The 21,454-nt window shown below is 54.8% G+C and overlaps 10 protein-coding genes across 10 annotated transcripts; 4 read left to right on the top strand and 6 right to left on the bottom strand.

Annotated features, from left to right (window-relative positions):
* The first annotated feature begins 3,257 nt into the window (after positions 1-3,257).
* On the top strand, positions 3,258-4,826 carry LAESUDRAFT_683743 (small GTPase-binding protein). The gene is made up of 6 exons (XM_040905835.1): positions 3,258-3,343; positions 3,390-3,622; positions 3,679-3,720; positions 3,816-4,013; positions 4,102-4,236; positions 4,373-4,826. Exons 2-6 carry the CDS (start codon positions 3,569-3,571, stop codon positions 4,526-4,528), a joined length of 585 nt encoding a protein of 194 aa, XP_040761276.1. The 5' UTR covers positions 3,258-3,343; positions 3,390-3,568; the 3' UTR covers positions 4,529-4,826.
* A 189-nt stretch (positions 4,827-5,015) lies between these two features.
* LAESUDRAFT_761881 (gamma tubulin) lies at positions 5,016-6,887 on the top strand (the record flags this gene model as incomplete). Its single annotated transcript, XM_040912986.1, has 10 exons — positions 5,016-5,064; positions 5,122-5,288; positions 5,353-5,535; positions 5,585-5,875; positions 5,933-6,088; positions 6,147-6,293; positions 6,349-6,510; positions 6,573-6,688; positions 6,745-6,808; positions 6,858-6,887. The coding sequence occupies 10 exons, from the start codon at positions 5,016-5,018 to the stop codon at positions 6,885-6,887; spliced, it is 1,365 nt and encodes a 454-aa protein (XP_040761275.1).
* A 284-nt stretch (positions 6,888-7,171) lies between these two features.
* LAESUDRAFT_659441 (ylMBF1) lies at positions 7,172-7,919 on the bottom strand (the record flags this gene model as incomplete). The annotated part of the gene is made up of 5 exons (XM_040904805.1): positions 7,172-7,215; positions 7,272-7,434; positions 7,498-7,580; positions 7,639-7,698; positions 7,814-7,919. 5 exons carry the CDS (start codon positions 7,917-7,919, stop codon positions 7,172-7,174), a joined length of 456 nt encoding a protein of 151 aa, XP_040761274.1.
* A 342-nt stretch (positions 7,920-8,261) lies between these two features.
* LAESUDRAFT_761879 (siroheme synthase) lies at positions 8,262-9,104 on the bottom strand (the record flags this gene model as incomplete). Its single annotated transcript, XM_040912985.1, has 1 exon — positions 8,262-9,104. The coding sequence occupies one exon, from the start codon at positions 9,102-9,104 to the stop codon at positions 8,262-8,264; it is 843 nt and encodes a 280-aa protein (XP_040761273.1).
* A 483-nt stretch (positions 9,105-9,587) lies between these two features.
* LAESUDRAFT_729119 (tetraspanin) lies at positions 9,588-11,245 on the top strand. Its single transcript, XM_040909579.1, has 6 exons — positions 9,588-9,838; positions 9,891-10,072; positions 10,131-10,369; positions 10,454-10,627; positions 10,757-10,819; positions 10,883-11,245. The coding sequence occupies exons 2-6, from the start codon at positions 9,925-9,927 to the stop codon at positions 10,943-10,945; spliced, it is 687 nt and encodes a 228-aa protein (XP_040761272.1). The 5' UTR covers positions 9,588-9,838; positions 9,891-9,924; the 3' UTR covers positions 10,946-11,245.
* A 54-nt stretch (positions 11,246-11,299) lies between these two features.
* Positions 11,300-11,601, bottom strand: LAESUDRAFT_729118 (uncharacterized protein). The gene has a single exon (XM_040909578.1). The coding sequence runs from the start codon at positions 11,530-11,532 to the stop codon at positions 11,368-11,370; it is 165 nt and encodes a 54-aa protein (XP_040761271.1). The 5' UTR covers positions 11,533-11,601; the 3' UTR covers positions 11,300-11,367.
* Positions 11,602-11,797: 196 nt separating this feature from the next.
* On the bottom strand, positions 11,798-12,742 carry LAESUDRAFT_601065 (heat shock protein 30; the record flags this gene model as incomplete). The annotated part of the gene is made up of 4 exons (XM_040903055.1): positions 11,798-12,074; positions 12,132-12,337; positions 12,391-12,543; positions 12,599-12,742. Coding segments are annotated over 4 exons (780 nt in total), but the record flags the coding sequence as incomplete, so codon positions are not given.
* Positions 12,743-13,557: 815 nt separating this feature from the next.
* Positions 13,558-14,377, bottom strand: LAESUDRAFT_335846 (uncharacterized protein). Its single transcript, XM_040902069.1, has 2 exons — positions 13,631-14,377; positions 13,558-13,567 (listed from the first exon to the last, which is right to left on the bottom strand). The coding sequence occupies exon 1, from the start codon at positions 14,336-14,338 to the stop codon at positions 13,901-13,903; it is 438 nt and encodes a 145-aa protein (XP_040761269.1). The 5' UTR covers positions 14,339-14,377; the 3' UTR covers positions 13,558-13,567; positions 13,631-13,900.
* A 680-nt stretch (positions 14,378-15,057) lies between these two features.
* LAESUDRAFT_729114 (uncharacterized protein) lies at positions 15,058-16,040 on the bottom strand. The gene is made up of 7 exons (XM_040909577.1): positions 15,877-16,040; positions 15,786-15,813; positions 15,713-15,733; positions 15,590-15,658; positions 15,390-15,533; positions 15,206-15,329; positions 15,058-15,145 (listed from the first exon to the last, which is right to left on the bottom strand). The coding sequence occupies exons 1-7, from the start codon at positions 15,972-15,974 to the stop codon at positions 15,087-15,089; spliced, it is 543 nt and encodes a 180-aa protein (XP_040761268.1). The 5' UTR covers positions 15,975-16,040; the 3' UTR covers positions 15,058-15,086.
* A 125-nt stretch (positions 16,041-16,165) lies between these two features.
* LAESUDRAFT_729113 (uncharacterized protein) lies at positions 16,166-21,434 on the top strand. Its single transcript, XM_040909576.1, has 7 exons — positions 16,166-16,518; positions 16,577-16,750; positions 16,800-16,863; positions 17,173-17,724; positions 17,779-18,158; positions 18,216-20,668; positions 20,726-21,434. Exons 1-7 carry the CDS (start codon positions 16,245-16,247, stop codon positions 20,963-20,965), a joined length of 4,137 nt encoding a protein of 1,378 aa, XP_040761267.1. The 5' UTR covers positions 16,166-16,244; the 3' UTR covers positions 20,966-21,434.
* The last annotated feature ends 20 nt before the right edge of the window (positions 21,435-21,454 follow it).

The following is a 21,454-nucleotide window of genomic DNA, read 5'->3' as shown; positions in this document are numbered from 1 at the left end:
GAAACGGAAGCTTCTTCAGGCGGGGCAGTCTATGAATTGATGAGCATTTGCGATATTTTGCGACGTGGATACACTTACCTGCTTCGCAAAGCTGAACCCGGATGGTGGCTGGTATCTCGGTGGTAGATTAGCAGGTTCACGCCGCCCGCCGACTTCTTCAATTACTTCCTTCTCCTTCTCCTTCTCCTTCTCCTTCTCCTTCTCCTTCCCCTGCTCTTGCTCTTGTTCCTCTCGTTCCTCCTCTTCGAGGGCGGAGAAAACACTCTTCTTTGGCTTTTTGGGTGGCCGCACATATGGCGTTTCTTTCTGACCACTTCTGGCTCGGCCAACACGCCCCGCAGGCCGACCCTTTGGAGCAAGCATCGATGGCTCTCGTGTCAGATCTTCCATAGCTTCATCAGGAGCTTCGAGGCTCGAAAGCGGCTGCATTAAAGGCTCCTCCGCCTCAAAAACCTCATCCTCGACCACGATCAAATCTTCCACGGCGGACTCGCTTCCAACGAGATTTTCACTGCCATGTGATGATGATGATTCGCTACGCTCCCTTTCCAATCCTCCATATCCTACGTGCCTGCGAGTCAACAGCTTCACAGCGCCTCGTTCGCGCGAGCCTAAGCTTGTCGTGCCAGTTGATGTCCCTACCCCCTCTATCGGCACTTCCTCTTTCGCTTTCTCTTTCTGCATCACAATGGTGGGGGGTAAGGATTGTTTCAAATAGAGCCCATGGACTTGCCCGAACTCTTGCCGCAGGCGAGAGGGCACTAAGGGTGCCTTGAAGACACGCATACCACGGAGCTCCTTCTCTGCCTTTTTCGCTTCGGCTGCTAAGAGAACTTTCTGTAAGTGTGATTAACTCGTAGCAGTAGGCTGACTAACCAGAGAGTGATGGCATCGATTCCGCTCGAGCTATAACGGATGGACGGGCAGAGGGAGTTTGGCTCTATGAGAGGACATCAACACAAATCGAATGGGCACGGATATGCAACGTACCCTCCTATATGACTCAGCCAGCTCGCCGAGTGTAGCAGGAGGCTCTTCTGGTATAGGCTCTGTCGGGGCTCTCAAGAACCTCGGGTGCGTCATCAGCTTGGATACTTGAGGCAGCTCGGGGTTCTCTTGCCCAATGCTCGACGGCCCGGCCCCCGATGTCTGTTCCATCGGCTGCGGCGTAATAGATTGGCGCGGTTGCACGGTGAACGATATGCGGTTGAACGATTCTTTCGGAAAGAGAGGCACTGGAGGGGGTCCCATTGAGATGTCGCGCGGCGTTTCGCGCGACACGCTCCGCGAACGAGAGATGTAGCTCGTTGGAGGGTCGGCGGCGTACTTACGCTTCCTGCCTTGTTCGAGGTCTGGTAAAGCCGAGCTGGCGCGAATCCTGTCCACGGGTTCCATCGACATCATACGGAGCCCACCACCGTAGCGCGGGCGGAATGACGCGGCAGGATCCTCAGCGGTGGGATGTGTCGCGTTGTCAAGAACGAGCTGCGATGGCCGCATAGACGGAACCGAAGCAGCTCGAGAAGTGTTTGACTGGATGGAGAGCGATGCCGATCGTCCTAGTGCCTGGGGTTGGTTTGCAGCAGACATCGGCGGCGCGATGAGCGCCTCGGGCATGTCGAGGTAGCCTGGCTGGCTCTGCTGCGTCGGCTGGGATGGCGGAGGAGTAGGAAGAGGGCTATGAACGCGCGTCTTCTTCGCTCTTGCCTCTTGACCTTCCTTGTCAGAGTCGGTGGGTGAGACGGACCTGCGTCTCTTGCCCCGAGCACCTTCAAGGCCCGAGGAAGGGGAGGGAGCGAGCCAAGTGAGGGGAGCAGTAATCACTTTTTGGATGCTGTCGATCACCGAAGCGCTGCGTGAGACACAACGACGTTTGGGAGGGGGAGAGTGTTCCTTAGATGACGCTGTGGAAGAAGTCATGGCGCACGCGATTTTTTGTGAGAGTTACAGACTGGGAGTGAACGTGTTCGTCGCTGTTTGGTAGCTCACGGACGTCAGAGATGAAGTTGAGACGGAAGAGATGTAAGGCGGTCGCGGACCTGGGTCGGGGTGCGAGGTCAAGGCGCGACAAGGTGGCGGGTGGTGGCCCAACCAAGACCAAGCGCGTGTGACGTGTCACGTCACAGTCACTCGAGTGGAACACGAGCCGTTACCACTGCACAGATTTCTACCTGAACTATATTCTGTTCAATTCTAATACCCTTCCTGCAGCGAGAGTTTTTGCTTTGCTGTGCACAGCTTTCCCTCGACTCAAGCATAGAACGTCCCCACCGCTAAGTGCTGCCTCCCACACACTATTCCTGGACATCTCTGGCTCTAAATGATAGACGTGACAAACCGATAAAGATTAGACCTCTGCTTACTGGCGCGCTCGCGCAGTATTGTCTTTCGTTGACTAGGACGCATCATGGCTCATCGATGTCAGCTGGCTGGAGCTTGCCGGTGTCTGAAACTTTCTACAGCACTGCAGGGCTATAAACTCAAAATTCCCGCTCGCTTCCAAAAACTTGTCGACCGAGCTCGAGCTAGTTTCGCATCCTTTTGTTATTCCAATGGGGACCCTGCTATGGCTAGGTGCTCGCCATCGCTTTTATAGACAGTTTCTCAGTATGTCGCTCCGTACCAGGAGGGACCGGTATACGGTGCGACATTGAAGCCAGGGTTCACGTACTTGGACTATAATATATCACCTGTCAAAGCTTAACTTTGAGGTAATCAATGCTTGTTTCATCAAATGGGGCCAGCTCATGTTTCTTGCTTCTCTTCCGAAACTTTCAACGGCGGCTCCTGTCCATACACGGCGAGCCTATATGGTCCGGTTCTGAGCCCATCCCTCAAAAGTCCTTATTTCTTGGTCTCAACATGCTCAACATGGCGAGGCTCTCCATGAAGCTCCATCAGGCTCATATCACCATTCGACCGAACAGTTGCAGCAGCTCATTCTCATTTAAGCGAACTTCAAGCTGCGATTCGCTCGAAATGCTGGTCATTACCCGATGCTCTTTCGCCACTGTGGTTTTCATATCACTCCTGACCATTCTTGATATGGGTCCGCCGGGTTTGATACTGCCTCCAGGATCGTCTTTAAGGGAACTGCACGCTTTGAACCTCACAACGCACAAGCGGCCGTGATGTATTATTTGATGTGTTGATATCGTGTTCTATTTTTGCATACACGACCAACGAAGGTCGTTCCACTTTCTGTGGCGTCCAAGCTCTGATCTCTTGCTCCCTCGCTGTAGTATGACTGTTTTCACCGCGGTCGTAACTGCGCATTCTGAATCTGTTGCTATTTACTTGCATATCGCCGTAAAGCTGTGCAAAACTAGAAGCTGCTGCACACGTACGCGAATTCCCACGCACAGACCCTCTTGCTTACATAAGAACAGAATTGCTGTGTTTGGCAGTGGGGTTGAACTTGAAACTTGAAAGACCGCTGTTAAGCCCGCTTCCTATCATCGCCCTTGCTGCTCAGCATCGTCCTTCAAGCTACTGCTATCCGTCGGCCTCGTCGTTTGGTCTCATCAGATATCCCTCGTCTTTTACACAGTCCATCCGGTCCTTCATAATGTCTGAAATCCGCAGGAAGCTTGTCATTGTGGGTGATGGTGCTTGCGGAAAGGTTCGGTCTTGTTCGTCGTCGTGCCACCCCTGTGCTAACGCAAGAACCTCTCGCAGACCTGTTTGCTGATTGTCTTCTCGAAAGGGACATTCCCGGAGGTGAGTAGCTCGACTGACCAAGTCGCGTTCCATCGATGGACCATGGACCCGGACATCCTTTCTCCGCGTGTTTCGGCGCTAACTCATGGCCACAGGTCTACGTTCCTACTGTCTTCGAGAACTACGTTGCCGACGTCGAGGTCGACGGGAAGCATGTCGAGCTAGCTCTCTGGGATACGGCAGGCCAGGAGGACTATGATCGTCTCAGGCCACTCAGTTACCCCGACTCCCACGTCATTCTCATTTGTTTCGCAGTAGACTCGCCGGATTCGCTCGACAACGTCCAGGAGAAGGTAAGTACATTATTTCTTCATCGGCCTAACCAGTCTCACATGTCCTCTTTCTGCTGTTTCCCTGTCTACCCCCCGTTACGCACTATAGTGGATTTCCGAAGTCATGCACTTTTGCGCTGGTTTGCCTATCATCCTCGTCGGTTGCAAGAAGGACCTTCGGCGGGACCCGAGAGTCATTGAGGAGCTGAGGAAGACCAACCAGCGGCCTGTTACTCCTGAGGAGGTGCGTCGCTATCGTTTTACGTACGCGAGGTTCAGGCGCGCGCGTCGGCAAGGCGCTGATGCTCCGCAAAGCACGTGCCTTGCAAAGCGCAAACTCTCGCCATGGCTGGCCAGCTGGTTGACGCTCTCCCCTACAGGGTATGGCCGTACAGCAGAAGATTGGTGCAAAGCACTACCTCGAGTGCTCAGCTAAGACCGGCGAGGGCGTGCGCGAGGTTTTCCAGTACGCTACCCGCGCGGCGCTACTTAGCAGGCCCAAGGGTAGCAAGAAGCACCACTGTGTTGTCCTGTAAAGTTTTTGTCGGACACTTCCTTGCATGCACTGGGCTGGCGTTAGCATCGAGCTCGGATCGTGTTGTTACTCCCATAATACCCCCCTCGCGACATTCTCATGACTACCTACTATCTTCTGCAATGACTGTCATACATCCATCTTTCTTCGTATTACATTGGTCTTCGACCCCACCGTCTGTCGCGAGTGCTCTCGGTTTCCTCTCAACGCCTAAGATACTAAGATACGAGTTTTTTTTTTCTTTTTCTTGCATGTAAGTAACGAGATGTGGCCATCTATAGCCTGTGATAATGTCAACGATGGGCGAGGAAAGCAGGGGTGGGTGTGCTGTCTGCCTGAGTGCGAAGTCGGCACGTATACGCTGTCGGGAACAGGAACAAGCTGCCAATGCCGCGCGCACGAGCCTGTTTTACGCGTCGCGACGCGCACGAACGCGTCTTGTCTCTCCGTCCGGACGTCGCGCCACAGTTCAAGCGAAACTCACAATCATGCCCCGCGAGATTGTCACCGTGCAGCTGGGGCAATGCGGCAATCAAAGTGCGGATTTTTGACTGTGTGCACCGCCGGATGCATGTCTGACTAGTGCGCTCGAAGTGGGATCTGTGTACTGGCAGCGGTTATGTGCTGAACACGGCATCAACAAAGAGGGTATTCTCGAGGATTGGGCCACCGAGGGCGGTGATCGGAAAGATGTCTTCTTCTACCAAGCGGACGATGAGCACTATATCCCTCGTGCCATCCTCGTTGATCTTGAACCTCGAGTACGTCCGGTGCCAGGATTTGTTCTTCGAGACTCGTATCTGACATTTGAGCTTATCTGCGTAGGTCATTAACGGCATCCTGACATCACCATACGCGAACCTCTACAATCCAGAGAACATCTTCGTCTCTCAAGACGGCGGCGGAGCTGGGAACAACTGGGCGCAAGGGTACGCCGCCGGCGAGCGGATTTACGAGGAGGTCATGGAGATGATCGACCGCGAAGCAGAGGGCAGCGACTCGCTCGAGGTGTGTCCTGCCTAACCTCTCGCAGAGCGCAGTCCTCACGCGTTCGCAGGGCTTCATGCTGATGCACTCGATCGCGGGCGGGACGGGCTCGGGGCTCGGTTCGTTTGTGCTCGAACGGCTGAACGACAAGTTCCCGAAGAAGCTCATCCAGACGTATTCGGTCTTCCCAAATGCGCAGGAAGGCGATGTCGTCGTGCAGCCGTATAATTCGCTGCTCACGTTGAAGCGGCTGACGAACCATGCGGACTCGGTGGTCGTGCTCGATAACGGCGCTCTTGCGCGGATATCCGCGGATAGGCTGCATGTCCAGACGACTACGTTTGACCAGACAAATCAGTTGGTGAGGTAGATGCATACTCTTGGACCTGAACGGGCCGCTCACAGACCAGTTATCAAGGTATCTACCGTGATGGCAGCCAGCACACAGACACTCCGGTATCCGGGGTACATGAACAATGATCTCGTCGGGATCATCGCCTCGCTCATTCCAACACCGCGCTGTCACTTCCTCATGACCTCTTATACCCCCTTCACAAGCGATCAAATTGACAAGGTGCGACATCGCACCGTCTATTGATGCAAATATCTAAGAAGCTGACACATGCATATAGGCTAAGCCAATCCGGCGAACGACCGTACTGGACGTGATGCGCCGTCTCCTACAACCCAAGAACCGCATGATCACGACGACACCAAGCAAAACGGCATGCTACATCTCCATCCTAAACATTATTCAAGGAGACGTCGATCCTACAGATGTAGGTGATACCACCCGTACCGTTCTGTCTGTCATCCTTGACCATCGCTGATCAGGTGCACCAATCGCTATTGCGCATCCGAGAACGCCAACTGGCGAACTTCATTCCATGGGGACCGGCCTCGATACAGGTCGCGCTGACACGAAGGTCGCCTTATATTGCGACAAATCATCGCGTAAGCGGACTCATGCTCGCAAACCATACGAGTGTCGCTTCTGTGAGTGGCCCAGCCCTCGCTGATGATTCCTGAAGCACTCACGAGCTGCATCGCATCTCCAGTTGTTCAGGCGCATGATCGACCAATACGACCGATTGCGGAAACGAAATGCGTTCTTGGAGCAGTACAAGAAGGAGAAGATGTTCGAGAACGGGCTGGAGGAGTTCGACGATGCCCGGTCAGTCGCAGGCTTCATGCAGGCTGCCCTCCCTCGCTGACATACTGAGAATATAGAGCTACGGCCGAAGAGCTCCTCAAGGAATACAAGGCCTGCGAGAGCCCCGACTACATAACATACGTATGTGAGGTCAACCAGTTGGTCCATCGTGGTGCTGATATCCGTTCAGGGCGCGGACAATGCAGGACCAGCCGCATAATTCCTTCCTTGCGTGCTCTCCGTACGCTTTTCCTTCTCCTATCTTATTTCATAGCTTTCTGGGGCTTTCGCTGTCTTGCTATTCTCTCTCACACCTCGAATGTAGGGCATACACCGTAGTCGATTAGGTGTACAACGACTAATATTGCTGATAATAGCGAAGAGCAAGGAGATACGATGATAACTCTACTTAAACATTGCAGGCAGCTTAGAGCGGGAGAGGGAGATTATACAGGTGGGCAAATGCGAAGTCAGGCGTAGGCAATATGCTGTGGAGGGGTCGGCCTATGCGCCCTTCGGCCCCCCCAGCTTCTTCCCAATGTCTGAGCCTGAAGACGATATGATAAGCTTAAGAGGCAGAGGTCATCTGGTCAGTGATACACACCACGCAGCTTGACACCGAGGACGCGCTCGAGTTTGCTGAGGATCTGGGGGTTCGGGATGGCCCTCCCAGCCTCGTAATCAGCGATCACGGAGGGCTTCTCGTTGACCTTCTGCGCAAGGTCCTTCTGCGCGAGCTGCTTCTCCATACGAGCAATTTGGATCGCCTAAGCACACACACATTACTCAGCACCATTGCATGCGATCAAAAGTGTATGGATGGGACGCACCTTCCCGACAGACGGGAGAATCTTTGGTGGTGGCGCGACCTCGTTTTCACGGTCGAGTTTGGCTATGCGTTGATGGTCGGTTCCTGCGAACGGATGCGAGATGAAGCCACGCTGATGGCACTAGCCAGATAGCCGACGTACCTTGGTGTGCTTTGTTAGACCCGCCTGCCATCTTCTTGTCTGTTGCCACGACAGCGCCGACTCGCCGCGCCTGCACGCACTGTCAGCCAGAAAGTCCCACTACCACTTGAACGAAGAGACACATACAGCTGTTTGACATGAGTATCAGCACAGCCCGCAAGGAGGGCGCTTTAACGGGAATGCTCACCATTCAGATCGGAGTCGTTTCGAGCGACTTTCGGGGCCTTGGCTTTGTAGCCGATGACCATTTTGCTGTCCCAATCGACGTTTCCTTCAGTCATGATTCTAGTGTTCTAGCGTGCGTTGGCGGTCGTGAAAAGATGGTACAGAGAGTAGACGGTTTGAGATGAGGTGGGTGGCGGTAACGTGTCGCTTACGCCTTATATAGCAGCGCGCTCGCTGCCGGTCACGCCTGACTCATCCATTGCTGTGCCTCCTCCTCGACTCATAGAACAGCATCGAGGACATGAAAGACGGAAATGAATGCTGCGCAAGTGGTAATGTACACGTTGTGTATTGGTGTTTCCTTCTAGACCTCCCCCAGGTAAATTAAGACCAGGACCAGCCCTCGTGGCATCAAGCAAACCGGGCAGAATATCGCATTCGAACCGCAGCCGAGGAATTCATGCACGTTGAGCGAGCCTGAATGCAAGCGCGGTGCATGCGACACCGGCGAGAAAGCCGGCCATCGAGGGCATCCATGCGCCCGACGATAGTTTGATGGCGGTAACTGCGCGAGCCCGCTTGTGCTTGCTGCTGATTTCCTGCGGTTTGGGCACTCGGTTGTGCTCCCACCCATCATTGAGAAGCTTTGCCATCATCTCGTCGTCCAGCATCGCCAGATCTTCCATTTCCCAGGACGTGCACACGTCCACCATCCATCGCATCCTCCGCTTCCCAAGCTCTCCCCCGACGCCCGGAGCTCGCTCTCTCAGCTTGCACCTTAATGTCCCGACCTTCTCGATTGCCTCTCCGACACCCTCTGGCAGACTGGTTTCGATTCTCCGGCGGATGAGGTTGGCGAGCTTTGGGCTCTGCCCGTTGGTGGATATCATGATCTGCAAGGGGCCACTGCGGATCTGTGACCCGAAGTAGAAGTCGCATGAGGGAGGGATATCTGCGACGTTCACTGGAATCTTGCGTTTGCGGCACAGCGCGCAGATCTCCCGCGACTTCTCCACATCATCAACGGCGGTGAGCACCATGTCAACTCCCTCCAGGTCGTCCGGCCCCGCGAACGTGCGATCATGATAGGTGATGCGGTCGGAGGTATCAATGAAATTCTTGGTGAGCGGGTGTAAGCCCGCGCACGGTGAAATGAGAATGATGCGTGCGTCCGCGACGAGGACCGATTCAATACGCCCCGACGCGACATCGCCGCCGCCCACGATGAGAACCGTCTTATCTTTGAGCTGCCATGCGAGGAGGAGCGAGCCCCCAGTGAGTGTCGCAGCGTCAGGAGCCATTGCAACGAGTTGGCGGCATGGCAGGCAGCATGAGTAGTGGCCATCACGTGGTCGCGCGCTCGGGTGTCGCATCCCACTGCCACTGTCGTCCAAGCCGTCGCTCATGACGGCCAACAAGTGCAGCTATGCAATTACAATCTATTTCCACCATCAACTGCCACGATGATATTGACTTGTGTGATGGAACGAGCGCCGGTTTTTGTGCCGCAGCGGAAGCGTCTCGCGCTTGCGCAACACGAGGCAGCTTCAATTCCATTCTGGATCTATTTATCTCGCATTGTCTTTCGTCAGCAACAAAAAAGCGACAGTCTCGACTCGGAACGTGCGACCATGGGTATGGACGGCTGCGCTCCGGCCTCCGCGACACATGTGTCCATGGCGACGTCTGTCATGAGAGAGCATCATTTATGCCACTGCATCGCTTGTCCCATCATCTGCCTCCCGCAACCCTTCATAACCTCCTGGGTGAGTGCTCGCTTCCGCACCCTCCTCCCTCCTCTTTCTTCTCTTCGTCTTCTTCGTCTGACCCTTTTCGGTTTCTTTTCAGACGTTGAACGTCTTTCTTTCTGTTCAACTTCAGTTTCTTGGCCACTGCACAGTCAGTGCGTTGCCCGGTGCTACAGCCCCCTCTGTCGCGTCCATTCTCTCTGGGAGAGCTAGTACAGTTCGCCGCATTTCACCCTTTGACCTGAGTTGACTCGGTTCCGTCGCTTGCGATCACACACATCCACAACGTACGTCGTCCGATCGTGCCGCTCAGCCTCGTGGACCCAACGCGACTTGCAGACTTTACCCGTAACCCCCAAAGCAACGCGTCAAAATGGCGTACACCAGGAAGATCATGGCCTTCTTCGGCTTCATGGACTTTTTGCTCCTGGGGATCGCTATCGTCTCCATCGTCTTCTCCATCGTCTGGCGGGAACCCGACACACTGCGAAACCTCGAGTTGAGCACCCAACATCTCAACGGTGAGCCGGATCCTGGGCGAGCAGATGACACATCGCTGACACCCTCCACGTGAATCAGAGGGTCTGATTATGGGTGTGATACTCCTGGTATCCTGGGTCGTCTCCGTCGGCGCCCTGCTTTCGCCAAACAACTCGATCAAAGGCTTCGTACTCTTCAACTGGACTCTTGCGCTCGACGCAATCGTAGTGCTCATCGTCGGCACGACGCTCTGGTTCTACACGCTCATGGTCCGCGACAACTACCTGGCGGTCTGGGAAGTGCAGTCGACCGAAACGCGCGTCGCGATCCAGGATTTGGTGCGCAGCGCTCTCTGTGTTTCCCATCTCGCCTCACTTCCCTGTGTGCCTCGAAACGAACTGACGCCATGACGAATTCCGCAGTTCTCGTGCTGCGGTTACTTTGAACCCAACGACACGACTGTCGCACTCGGCGGGTTCTGTGCGAACGAGACGTTCGTTACCAGTCTTTTCAATGCAAGCGACACGACGCAGAACGCCTGCGTGACGTCGATCACTGGACATGCTGAGCCAATGCTGAACCAGATCTTCACGTACGTCTAGTTTGTTTGTCGTGTTTCCGTGCGAACGGTGCGCTGATCGCATGATGGCTATTACAGATTCGTGAGAACCTCTTCTCTTTGCTCGTGTGCATGACGACCTTATCGACGCTGCGCTTATTTCTAGGTCTACGGCTTCATGGCAGTCGTCGGCGGTCTATTCCTGGCGTCACTCTGCGTCATCAAGACGGTACGTGCCAGCGTTCTCATTCCATTCTCTTCGGCTAAACAATTGCTCGGTCCCGCAAAACAGAGACAAGAGAAGGAGCGCTTCAGGAGGATCGACGTGAAACGCGGTGGCGTCGGCTTCGTCTAAATCCGCGCGCGAATCTGGACGCTTGTTTCCATTGCCTCTCCCTCACGACGAAGCCACCTTACTACCACTATTTACGTCGCTACCGACGATGTTCTTGTAACCACTTCCGTGTCTCGCTCTAGACGTCAGACTGCTGGGTTCGTTTCCGTGCATCGTGTGTTATCACTACTGGGCATCAGTACTACTTACGTCGAGCAGCTCGTGTACTCTCTTTTTTTCCTTCGTTTTCATACCACTTACTTACGGCCGCATTCAATGGCATAGCATTCGGGTCAGACGAGAACCCACGAGGACAAACAAGTTGCGCGAGAACTGTGCAAGACTGAGCAGGAAGATCGATGCTGGGCTGGAAGGCAACAGCGGCACACGCGCACACGAGTCAAATTGCGTTGTACAGAGGTTTTGAATGCGCATTTCAAATATTAAGGATACAACAAAGACGCGGGTGGGATGATTACACTATAGAAACACATTAAAGCGCAATGCGTAAGGTAAGACGTACTCTTTCGAAGCGAAGGTAAGTGATTAGGTATGACGTGGTAGAACAACCCGCTCGCATCGTCGTATTCGCGATCGTAAGTAGTCATGAGAGATCATGCTCCGCCGATAGGAAGAATCGGAAGCGTCTTCGGGGAGGTATCAACGCCGACCGATCTATTACACCTGCTGCTCAGGAGTCGTGTATTGAGCTGGAGCCGTGTATTGAGTGTGAGCTGGCTGCTCAGTGCTCGTGGTGACGGTGTGCGTGGTGGTGGTCTCCTGCGGCTGACCAGATGTTCCCTGCTGTGGCCGCTGCTTCTCGGAGCCTCCGAACTGCGGGCGGTGGACGTGGATCGGTTCCTCGTTGCCGACGTACTTGCCCGATTGAAGACCGAAGGCGTTGTAGTCGACGTTCCGGAGCTCGAAGAGCAGGATGAAGAGGAAGATTGGGCCTCCGAATATGTCCAGGATACCGTACCAAATCATCTCGGAGGTGACCGAGATGACGTTGGCACCCTCAGAACATGCCCAACAGATTGGGTAGGTCAAGAGGATGAACGAGAAGAATCCTGCTCCGACGTAGTAGCCGCGACGGACAATGCCACCGGCAGCGAACGTCATCGAGGGCGCGTGCCACAACAGCACGTACCTAACAATGCCCGTCAGCAACGCCGCAATAAAAGCATCATGAACGTGAAGCACGCACCAGATGAAGAACAAAGCGGCGACACCGAAGACGAAGTAACCCCACTTGTAAGTGCTGTGGACTAGCGAGCCGACCAGGCCCATCACAACAAAGATGACACCCATGAACACGGTGATGACGATGTTGGACAAGGGCAAGCCGGTGGCGAGCAGCAATGTGAGGAGCAATAGCGGGAGATTAATCGCCCATTGGATGTACCGGACGTACTACAGATATTTTTGAGTCATGGACTCCAGCAGCACCAAAAAATCAAACGTACCGAAATCTGCCGGGTAGGCTCTCCGCCGTTTCCACGGAACTCGACCGGTGCAGGTGCGTTACCGAGGCCAGAGGCCAGAGAGAAGTAGGTGATAGTGGAGATCGCCAGGATGACTACGGCCATCTCATGGAATAACCGGGCACCGCGGGGTCTCTGTGGGCGAATGAGCATCGGTCAACGAGCGCAGGGTAAACGCGGGTGTACTCACAGTGATGGTTATGATTACGATGATGATGAGAACGAAGGCGAAGAAGCAGAACGCAGCCCAAAGCCAGTCAGTGCCGTTGGTGCTGACATGGAGGTCTGCGCTCGGGGGGTTTGAGTTGAGCGAACTCATTGTCGCTATGTGGGGGGGATGAGATGCGAGGACGAGGGGTCGTAAGAGAGAGTTGTTGTTAAACGTTAAAGTCGTTAAGACGGTTCAATCGTGAACAGCGTCAGTTAGCTGATGAGTGGGAGGAGCTTGCGTCGGCGGCCCCTCTTTATATGAGTCGGCAGCCCCGGAGGATTCTGCAGCTTACGCAGCCGAGCGGGTCGAGCATTCTGGGGCACAAGGAAGAGAGGAGTCTAAGGCCGACTCCAAAAAGGCCTAGCTTCATGTTCCTTCCGTCATCCTGTGGTGAGCCATCCTTCCGCTGCACGCCTGGCCCATGGCTAGGATCAACGTTTGTCACGTGAACAGCGCTTGGCATGGCGCGCCAGCTCCGAGAAGGTCGGCAAATGCGATTCTTGCGAGTGTGTATGCGACATCCGACGCTTGATGCGCGGCGGATAGTGTCAGCGGGGCGACGGCCACCACTGGATCCGCACTCGCCAACTCTCCTGAGATTTAGACCCTCTCTTCGAACGTTTCAGAGTTTTGCTTACTATATATATCTCCGTAATTATCCGATGTGACGTATTGTGCCTTTTTGATGGCCTGCAGCTCAGGGACCCTATCATCATCCATAGAGCCTAGGCGGATAGTAATGGTCATCCATAGACTCTTGCGTGATTCCTCTGTATCAGTGCAGTGGAATGCGATTAATCGCCAACTTTCATGAGTCTGCTCGAACACGAACGCACGACAGACGTGTACCCACTTCGTTGATTGCCAAGGCATCATTCATTGCATTCTGCAGACGTACTGATATCATCGCCCCGGGAATTTGGCGCGAAGCCAGACCGCATATTCAGCCTGTGATGGATAACAGTGCGTCAGCGCCAAGCTCGAACAAATGCGGATACGCAACCGACTGACTGGTGCGTTGTCATCGCTGCCCCACAATTCACGAAACGCCGGGGATGATTAAATGTGCAGAGTGGACGTCCGCCTCACGGAATTCAATTTTGAGAGAAACGGAGCTGCCATCCATTAGCAAATGAATTGAATGGACACAACATACACAATGCGACGGAATAATTTAGAACGTCCGACATGGCGTCCGCACCGGTGGTCATCATTCGTCTTCCATTCCATCCGTGAACCCTCTAAGAATCCTCCTTCGTCTCCCTTCCTCTCCACACAGCGTCACCAGACCGGCACTGGATTAATCGCGACCGGTCCTGGAGGCACGACCACCGTACTGATATCGATACCAAGCTCGAACGCGCGGGTGTGCTTCTCCCATGGGCCTCGCACCCGGAGATCCTCCGCAAACGGTGGTGACGACGAGCGTCTGCTTCTCGTGCTCTCCGAGCTGGAACGTGACGTGCATCCATCGGTCGACCCAGAACGCGCGGACGTCGGCGAGCGCAGCGGGGCGATAGGGAGCGTTCGTGCGAACGCATCCGGCTCAGGCATGACTAATGCGTGTGCACGTTCGCGGGGCACTGGCCCTTTCGAAATGCGCACCGGAGGATGAAACGCGGGTCGAGGGAGCGAGGGTAGTGTGTGTTTGGGCGCCCCGCGCCGCGGCACAGGACCTGTCATAAGCCGGAGAGGGGTAGGGGCTGGGCGACGGGTCATATTGACGATCCCCTTCGATGGACAGTGCGTCGTGGAAAAACACCCTGCGCTGTACGCATTCATGATGAGCTGGACGGTGAACGTGATATTCATGGCGATCCACGTACGCAATATCGCAATGGAAGGATGGCGAGAAGACCCAATGAAAAGTCCGATACAGGTCGTGAAGGCGGAATGCGACTGAAACGATTAAAAGAGAACCGGACCAGCCGACTCTGAATCTGAAATAACGAAAGTAATGTACAGCGAAAGAAACGGGAGGACGAGGAAATGATGAACCTGGTCAAGGTTGCGCTCGATGGCGCTGAAACGCTCTGAACTTGCAATCAGATTACGTAAGCGCTTTGATGCACAGCTTTCGCCTCGAGGGACACAGGCGCGGCAGCATACATCCGCGAGCGCAAGCTCGGGCGGGAGTGAGATGAAGGGGGAGGGATGCCAGCGCTGCAATCTATCATGGTGTACGAAGAGAGCCCTATGGAAATCACGAAGCAGGAGCAAGCAGGCCTTCTCGAACTTCGCCATGACCACGATACGGTTGCATTAGGGCTAAGCGCACGTACCTGTCCAATCAGAATAACCCTGAACATAGCGATCGCTTCATACGCGACGGTGCTGTTCTAGAATGACAGAGTGGATGCATTCCGGTGATGTGTAGGTCCAACGATGACATGAATGCGTGCAACAAAGAAACAACGAGAATGATGTGAGGGATATATGATGGCGAGCTGCGAATACAATGGTAGGTTCATGCAATAGGGTCGTCGTTGATGGGCCGGTAGGTTCTCATGAGCTGCGCCTTGAATTCTATCAATTCGCAAAGTCGTCAATTCCTGCTACGGATATGATCGAAGGTGGGAAACGTACCTTCTGGCTTGTCCCACAAGTTGGCGGCATCTGGGTTCAGAGGTGAGGCATTGTTCGGCTCTCCAAGAAGCGATTGAAGCGACAGCAGGATCGTTTGCACGCTGTAGACCGCCGACCATTTGTCCTTGTTCACCAACAGGGTCAGAGAAGCGGATCGACGTCAATAATACCGGTCGGCACTAACCTGCAAGATGTCTAGACAGATGGAGCCGCCATTGATGTCAACGTTAGGGTGGAAGCAAGGCGTATCGAATTTAATGGTCGGTGCAGCGTATGGGTAACTTGGAGGGAAGGAGATAGAGATCTTGAATGTGAGACCAGAGTAGACCTGCGTGACCAGTGTTCAGACGCCACAGGTCAATTGAGTCCTGAGTGCGAGCGTACCGTTCCTGCTGCGCCCTCAATGGTACCGGCCCATTCGAACAGATTAGCATCAGATTTAGGGAATGCAGACTGGTATGAGGTAGATTTAGTGGTGGTGACGGATGGCTCGCAAAGGGAACTCACAATGCCAGGCGACGAGGACATCTGTGCAGACCAGTCAGAACTTGCAAAATTGATTCATGTAATCGGATCTCACCATTAGAGTCATAAGTTCACTGCTCAAACTGGATGCACGTCTCAACAACGATTCGAGTCCAACTGCCGGGCTGTTCATGACCCTCACTCACCGTTTTGTCACGCTACCAGCGCTCTCTCCCGGAGTTCCTGCGACGGTAGATTTCTGAGGCGTACGAGGAGGGGCAAGAGATGAAGTGAGCTGGTCCATCGTCAAAGTCAAGGAATTCGCAACTCTAGATCCGAGAGACGTCGGAGGAAAAAGACAAGAAGTGGCGGCGCCCCCGTCGAACGAGCGTGACTTTTTGTACGCGTCAGTCATGTGTATCCGTGACAGCGCGTGCATAGCTGCTTACGTGATCAAGCGCGCTGACAGTTCCGACCATTCCCCCTTCGCAAAGTCCCGCTTTCGTATCATCACTTCACCGTCGCGGACATTCGTCCATAATTTCCCAACCTCATCCACGCTGGCTTCACAGCCATGTCCAAATTCGCCCCGACGCCGGCGGAGGTCGCCCTCGTTAATCAAATCTTCACCCAGGCCGATACCCAGAAACTGGGCGTCATCACTGGCGATGCTGCCGTCAAGATATTCAGCGGCGCCAAGCTTGCGCCCACCGTGCTCGCGGAGGTTTGGAGCCTCGCAGACGAGGATAATAATGGTGTGCTGACCCGCAAGGGGGTCGCTATCGCTGTGCGTCTCCTGGGTCATGCGCAGCGGGGCGAGAAGATTACCGAGGCGATGATTAACCAGCGTGAGTTGTCGTCGCTTTCGACTTTGCTTGCCATTCGTCCTGAGTGCGTGCTGTGAAGCTGGCCCTATCCCAACTATCGAGGGACTTGCATCACCAATTTTTCCCCAGTCTACCGGCGTTCCCACACCACGCTCCCCACCTCCCGTTTCACTTCCCCTGTTGACCGCGCAAGACAAGGCCAAGTTTATGAAGATCTTCTCTTCGTGCGGACCCACGAATGGCCTTCTTGGAGGTGAGTTATCCACATGTCTCCGAGGCTGCAGCTTAGCGATTCTATTTAGGCCAGAAGGCCAAAGACGTGTTCGTCAAGTCCAAATTGCCTGTGGATAAGCTCTCGCAGATATGGTAAGCCTCATCTTACGATTGACGACCGTTTGTGCGCTCCGGTTGCAGAACAAGGCATTTTCGTCTCACCTCATTGATCCGCGTTCGCTCGATCGGCGCCGTCGGGCTCATCTCATGGTGCCTGAACAAGCACCTGCTTATGCTCGGAGTTTTTGTCCCATGCCGCTTCATTTGTTGTAGTATGATCGTTGTCTGGTGTAATGCGTCGTCCACCGTCTGCCAGTATGAGTGACTTTGTGGTCGTCCCGCACGAACTTATCGTTTCTGGGAGTTTGACTTTCGGACCATGCTCACTGCACCCCACGCCAGGAATCTAGCTGACACGAAGAACCGTGGAGCATTGGACGATGTCGACTTCATCATCGCAATGTATCTCATTCAAGCGTCCATGTCAGGACAGCTGCAAACGCTTCCGTCAATACTACCTCCTGGGCTCTATGAGCAAGCGGGAGGTAAGCCGACCTTCGACGGCGTTGCGGTGCATGCAACAGGCGGAAGCGCATCATATAGCCCGTCCATGAACTCATTCCCCATGCGGCCGATGAGCATGATTGAGCCGCATTTCACGGGCCAGGGCTCTCCGCTCCACCCACAGATGACGGGACAGGCAAGACAGACACCGGGCGGGCTGCCCCTCCCTGCGCGGTCCTCCGTCCCACAGACATCATCGACATTTCCATTCGTGCAGCCGCAAGCTACAGGGTCAGCGCAGCAGTGGGATGTGACGCCGGCAGAGAAGGCGAACGCGGACCGCCTATTCGAAACCTTAGATACCCAGAAGAAAGGTTACATTGAAGGCGACATCGCTGTTCCGTTCATGCTGCAGTCCAAGCTGTCCGAGGAGGTTCTTGCGCAAGTGTGGTACGCAGCCTGGCATTTGCTTTGCTAAGATACAGATAATTCACGTAAGACCAGGGATTTGGCCGACATCAATAACGACGGTCGCCTGACGCGAGACGGGTTCGCTGTGGCCATGCACTTAATTCAAGCTAAGTTGAACGGAAAGGAGATTCCGAACACGATTCCGCTTTCGTTGATACCCCCTTCCATGCGTACAGTAATTGGCACTACCCCCGCACCAGCGCAACCGTTGGTGACGGATTCTATCCGGGATCTTTTGTGGGACGAATCTCCGCCGGCCTCTGCAACGGCGCCCCCGCAGCAACAAGCCATTCTTCAGCCCCACAGCACCGGTACAATGTCAACGCGACCACCACAAACCATGTCGCCTCCGTCACGTATGCCGACAATGCCAGATCCATTTGCCGCGAGCTCACCATTCCAAGTACCAGCCCGTGCGTAATTTGACTTGAATTGTACGTGCACGAGGTGACAAGGGTTTCTCTTTACAGCGGCTCCCCATAAGGATCTTCTAGGAGATGACGAGGACACGGCGCACGCTGCATCTCCTCCACTGCAGGATCAATCAGCAGAGATAGGTAATACCAAGAATCAGCTTAACTCGACGAACAAATCTCTGGAGACGGCCAAGGCCGAGCGGGAGAGCGTGGAGCGGACGTTGTCTGAGCAGGCCGCGCAGCTCTCGGCATTGCAGACGCAGCTGTCTTCTGCCAAGGCGGCTTACGAGACGGAGACTCGTCTGCTCAGCACCCTTCGCGAGCGATTTGCTAACCAAGCAGCTGACATACAGAAGGCCAGGGAAGAGCTCATCCATGGCGAGAGCAACCTGAGTGCTGTGCGGGTCGAGAAGGCAGAGGTCGAAGGTGCCCTTCTGCGAGACAAGGAGGAGGTCCGCGATTTGCAGCGCAAGATGACTGAGGTCGGGATGCAAGTCGAGACGTTGAAGGTAGAGGTCGAGAAGGCGAAGAAGGAGGCGAAACAGCAGAAGGGTCTCCTTGCGATCGCGAAGAAGCAGTTGGCACATCGCGAGGCGGATAAGGCCAAGGTGGAGAAGGAGCTCGAGGACGCTCAGCAGGAGGTTGCGTCCATTACCAAGGAGCGTGAAGAAAGTGAAGCTGAGTTGGCAAAGGAGACCCCAACGTCCATGACAAACGGCCACGGCGAACCGGCTGCATCGCCCGACATTCTGGCCATTGCCGCAGCTCAGCCTTTGCCAGCTACTCCGGAGCTGGTTCCCACTAGCCCGACTGGTTCTGTCATGAGCCTAGGCAAGAGCAACAACCCATTCGACAGGGTAGCCATAGCTTCAGGGACAGGGTCACGCTCGCAATCACCCTTCCTTCCCTTCACGAACTCAGCGGTACTGCCGACTCCTACGATTGCTCCTGCCGAGCGGCCTGCAGAAGCTCGTACTGCTTCGCCTGCTCTTTCGACTACGGCCGCAAACCCATTCCGCTTGCCTCAGGCGTCTTCAAAGGAAGAAGCGCCCGCTGCACCTCAAGCGCCTTCGGAACTTGTGAAGCAGGCTACTGGTGCGTCCGAGGGTGGTGTGCTGTCTCCGACGGACACGGACCTGTTCAGCACGCCTCCTACCACTGCGACAGTACTCACACCGAGCCCTGCCCCGCAACCGCAAGGAGAAGCGCAGGGAAAGACGCAAGCTATTCCAGCTGAGCCGACACCTGCTCCAACTCCCGTTCCCGCTACCATCGAGGTTCAGGAGCCCGCTCAGGCCGAGGGTGCGCCAAACGCACAGGAAGAGAAGCCTGCTGCAGAGGAGCAGACGGATCTGAGCCATCAGCTGAAAGAGCTCGACGCGGAAGAGTCCGACTCTGAGAGCGACTACGAGGAGAATGAGCCTCTGGCCACTGTCAAGACGAGGCTCAGCAAAGACCTCACCGGAAGCGATGCCAATGGCCATGCTGGACCATCCACACATGCCTCCTCTGCTCCACCTAGTGCAGTGTCTGAGGATCCATTTGGTGCTTCCTTCTCTACGACGGAGTCGCCGCAGCCTGCTTCACCTGCTCAGCCAGCCCCATCAATCCCCGCTCCTAGTCAACCTCCAGCAGCATCGGCGGCGGATTTTTTCGGAGCACCGTTCGTCCCATCCACGACACCGTCCGTTCCGTCAACTGCACCGTCGGCGCCTGTGCCAGTCCCGTCTAACGCACCTGCAGAAGCCATCTCCCTTTCCAATGGAAGCGTAGCGCCTACTCCTGGTGTTAATGATTTCGATGAAGCCATGGGCAAGATCTCCGCCAGCCCAAGTACTAGCGGTGGGCCCTCTCAGCCCTCACAATTCTCGTTTGACTCTGCGTTCGACGACAATTTCGACTTCGCTGCTGCAAATGCGGCTGCCAATCAGACGCCCACGGTCAATGGGCATGGAAATGCGGCTACTGCCACGACAACGTCTTCTCCACCGAATGCGTTCGATAGCGTTTTCATGACTCAGCACAGCACGAGCGCCGTTCAACCTTTTCATGTGAACACTCAGCAGCCGGCTGCAGTGGCCTCAAGTCCGTTCGGACAGCCCGCTCTCCCTGCCCCGCAGCAGACAAGGCCTTTCTCTTTTGACGATGCTTTCGGGTCAAGCGCGGGTGATGCGAACCACACCAGTCCCGGCAACGTTGCGCAAGCGATCAGTTTTGACGACGCATTTGGAGGCCGTTCTTCTGCGCTGGCACTTGATTCGTTCAGCGCGGGTTCCCAGCATCCCGCTGTCGGGTCTGCGCAACAAATGAGGGCTGGTCATCCGTTCCCTACGACCACATCTCCCCCCTTGTCTCCGACCGGGACCGCTTCGCCCCAGCTGAGCGCCCGCCGATCATCATCGCCTCCTCGACACGCGTCGCCTCCGCCTCGCCATTCGTCACCCAAGCCTCGGCCGTCAACTTCATTGTCCGATAAAGTGCCAAATGTCAGGCATTCTAAATTGAGTGTAGGTGTTCCATTATTCGATCAGCCTTCTCTTGTTCCTCATTTGAGCTGCTCATAGCTCCGATTGCCGTTCGGAAGGAAGAAGAAAAGTCATGATACTCCGCCTGTCCCTCCACCACCGTTGCCTTCGCATCAGATTGTGGAGGATCCCACGCCAGCGGTCGATGACGATATCGAGGCAGTGAAGCAGCTCTGTGGCATGGGCTTCAGCAGAACGCAGGCTGTGGCGGCTCTCGAGATGCACGGATACGATATGCAAAGGGCGCTGAACAGCCTGCTCGGTGAGCAAAGTGGGTAGACGTCCGGAACCGCTCTCATGCTTATGATTCTATTGTACTAGGTACGGCGTAATACGATTGATCTTACCTTATTAAATGGACTCTTCACTTGCTTTTCTTTTGCACCTGCTCTTCATGCCATTCGCACCCACACGTTCGTTCCGAAACTACTCGTATGACCCTCCTTATTCCCCATGTTTTCCTTGCCTTAAATCCGACGTCCCGTTGAGTTTGCATCGGATTGGCAGTTCCTTGTCTGTGCCCTTGTAGTAAGATTTGCCTGCTTCCACTTGCCGCTCTATAGAGCAGCATAGCTATATGGATGACCAATACCCGAATACATCGGTACGACTGACATACCAATGCGCCTGAGCCACATTACATAGGAAACCCGAGTCTGATAGTAACTCGAGTCTGCACGTACGTGTAAGGACAATGCAGGTGTGGTAATCACATCAGGTTGCCGCCGCTGTCGCGGCGACAAGGCGCATCGTAGTAGTCTGCGGGAA

The sequence above is a fragment of the Laetiporus sulphureus genome, assembly GCF_001632365.1.
Source record: "Laetiporus sulphureus 93-53 unplaced genomic scaffold LAESUscaffold_39, whole genome shotgun sequence".
NCBI lineage: Eukaryota > Fungi > Basidiomycota > Agaricomycetes > Polyporales > Laetiporaceae > Laetiporus > Laetiporus sulphureus.
The sequence above is the reverse complement of the archived record's forward strand: the minus strand, read 5'-3'. Positions and strand labels throughout refer to the sequence as shown.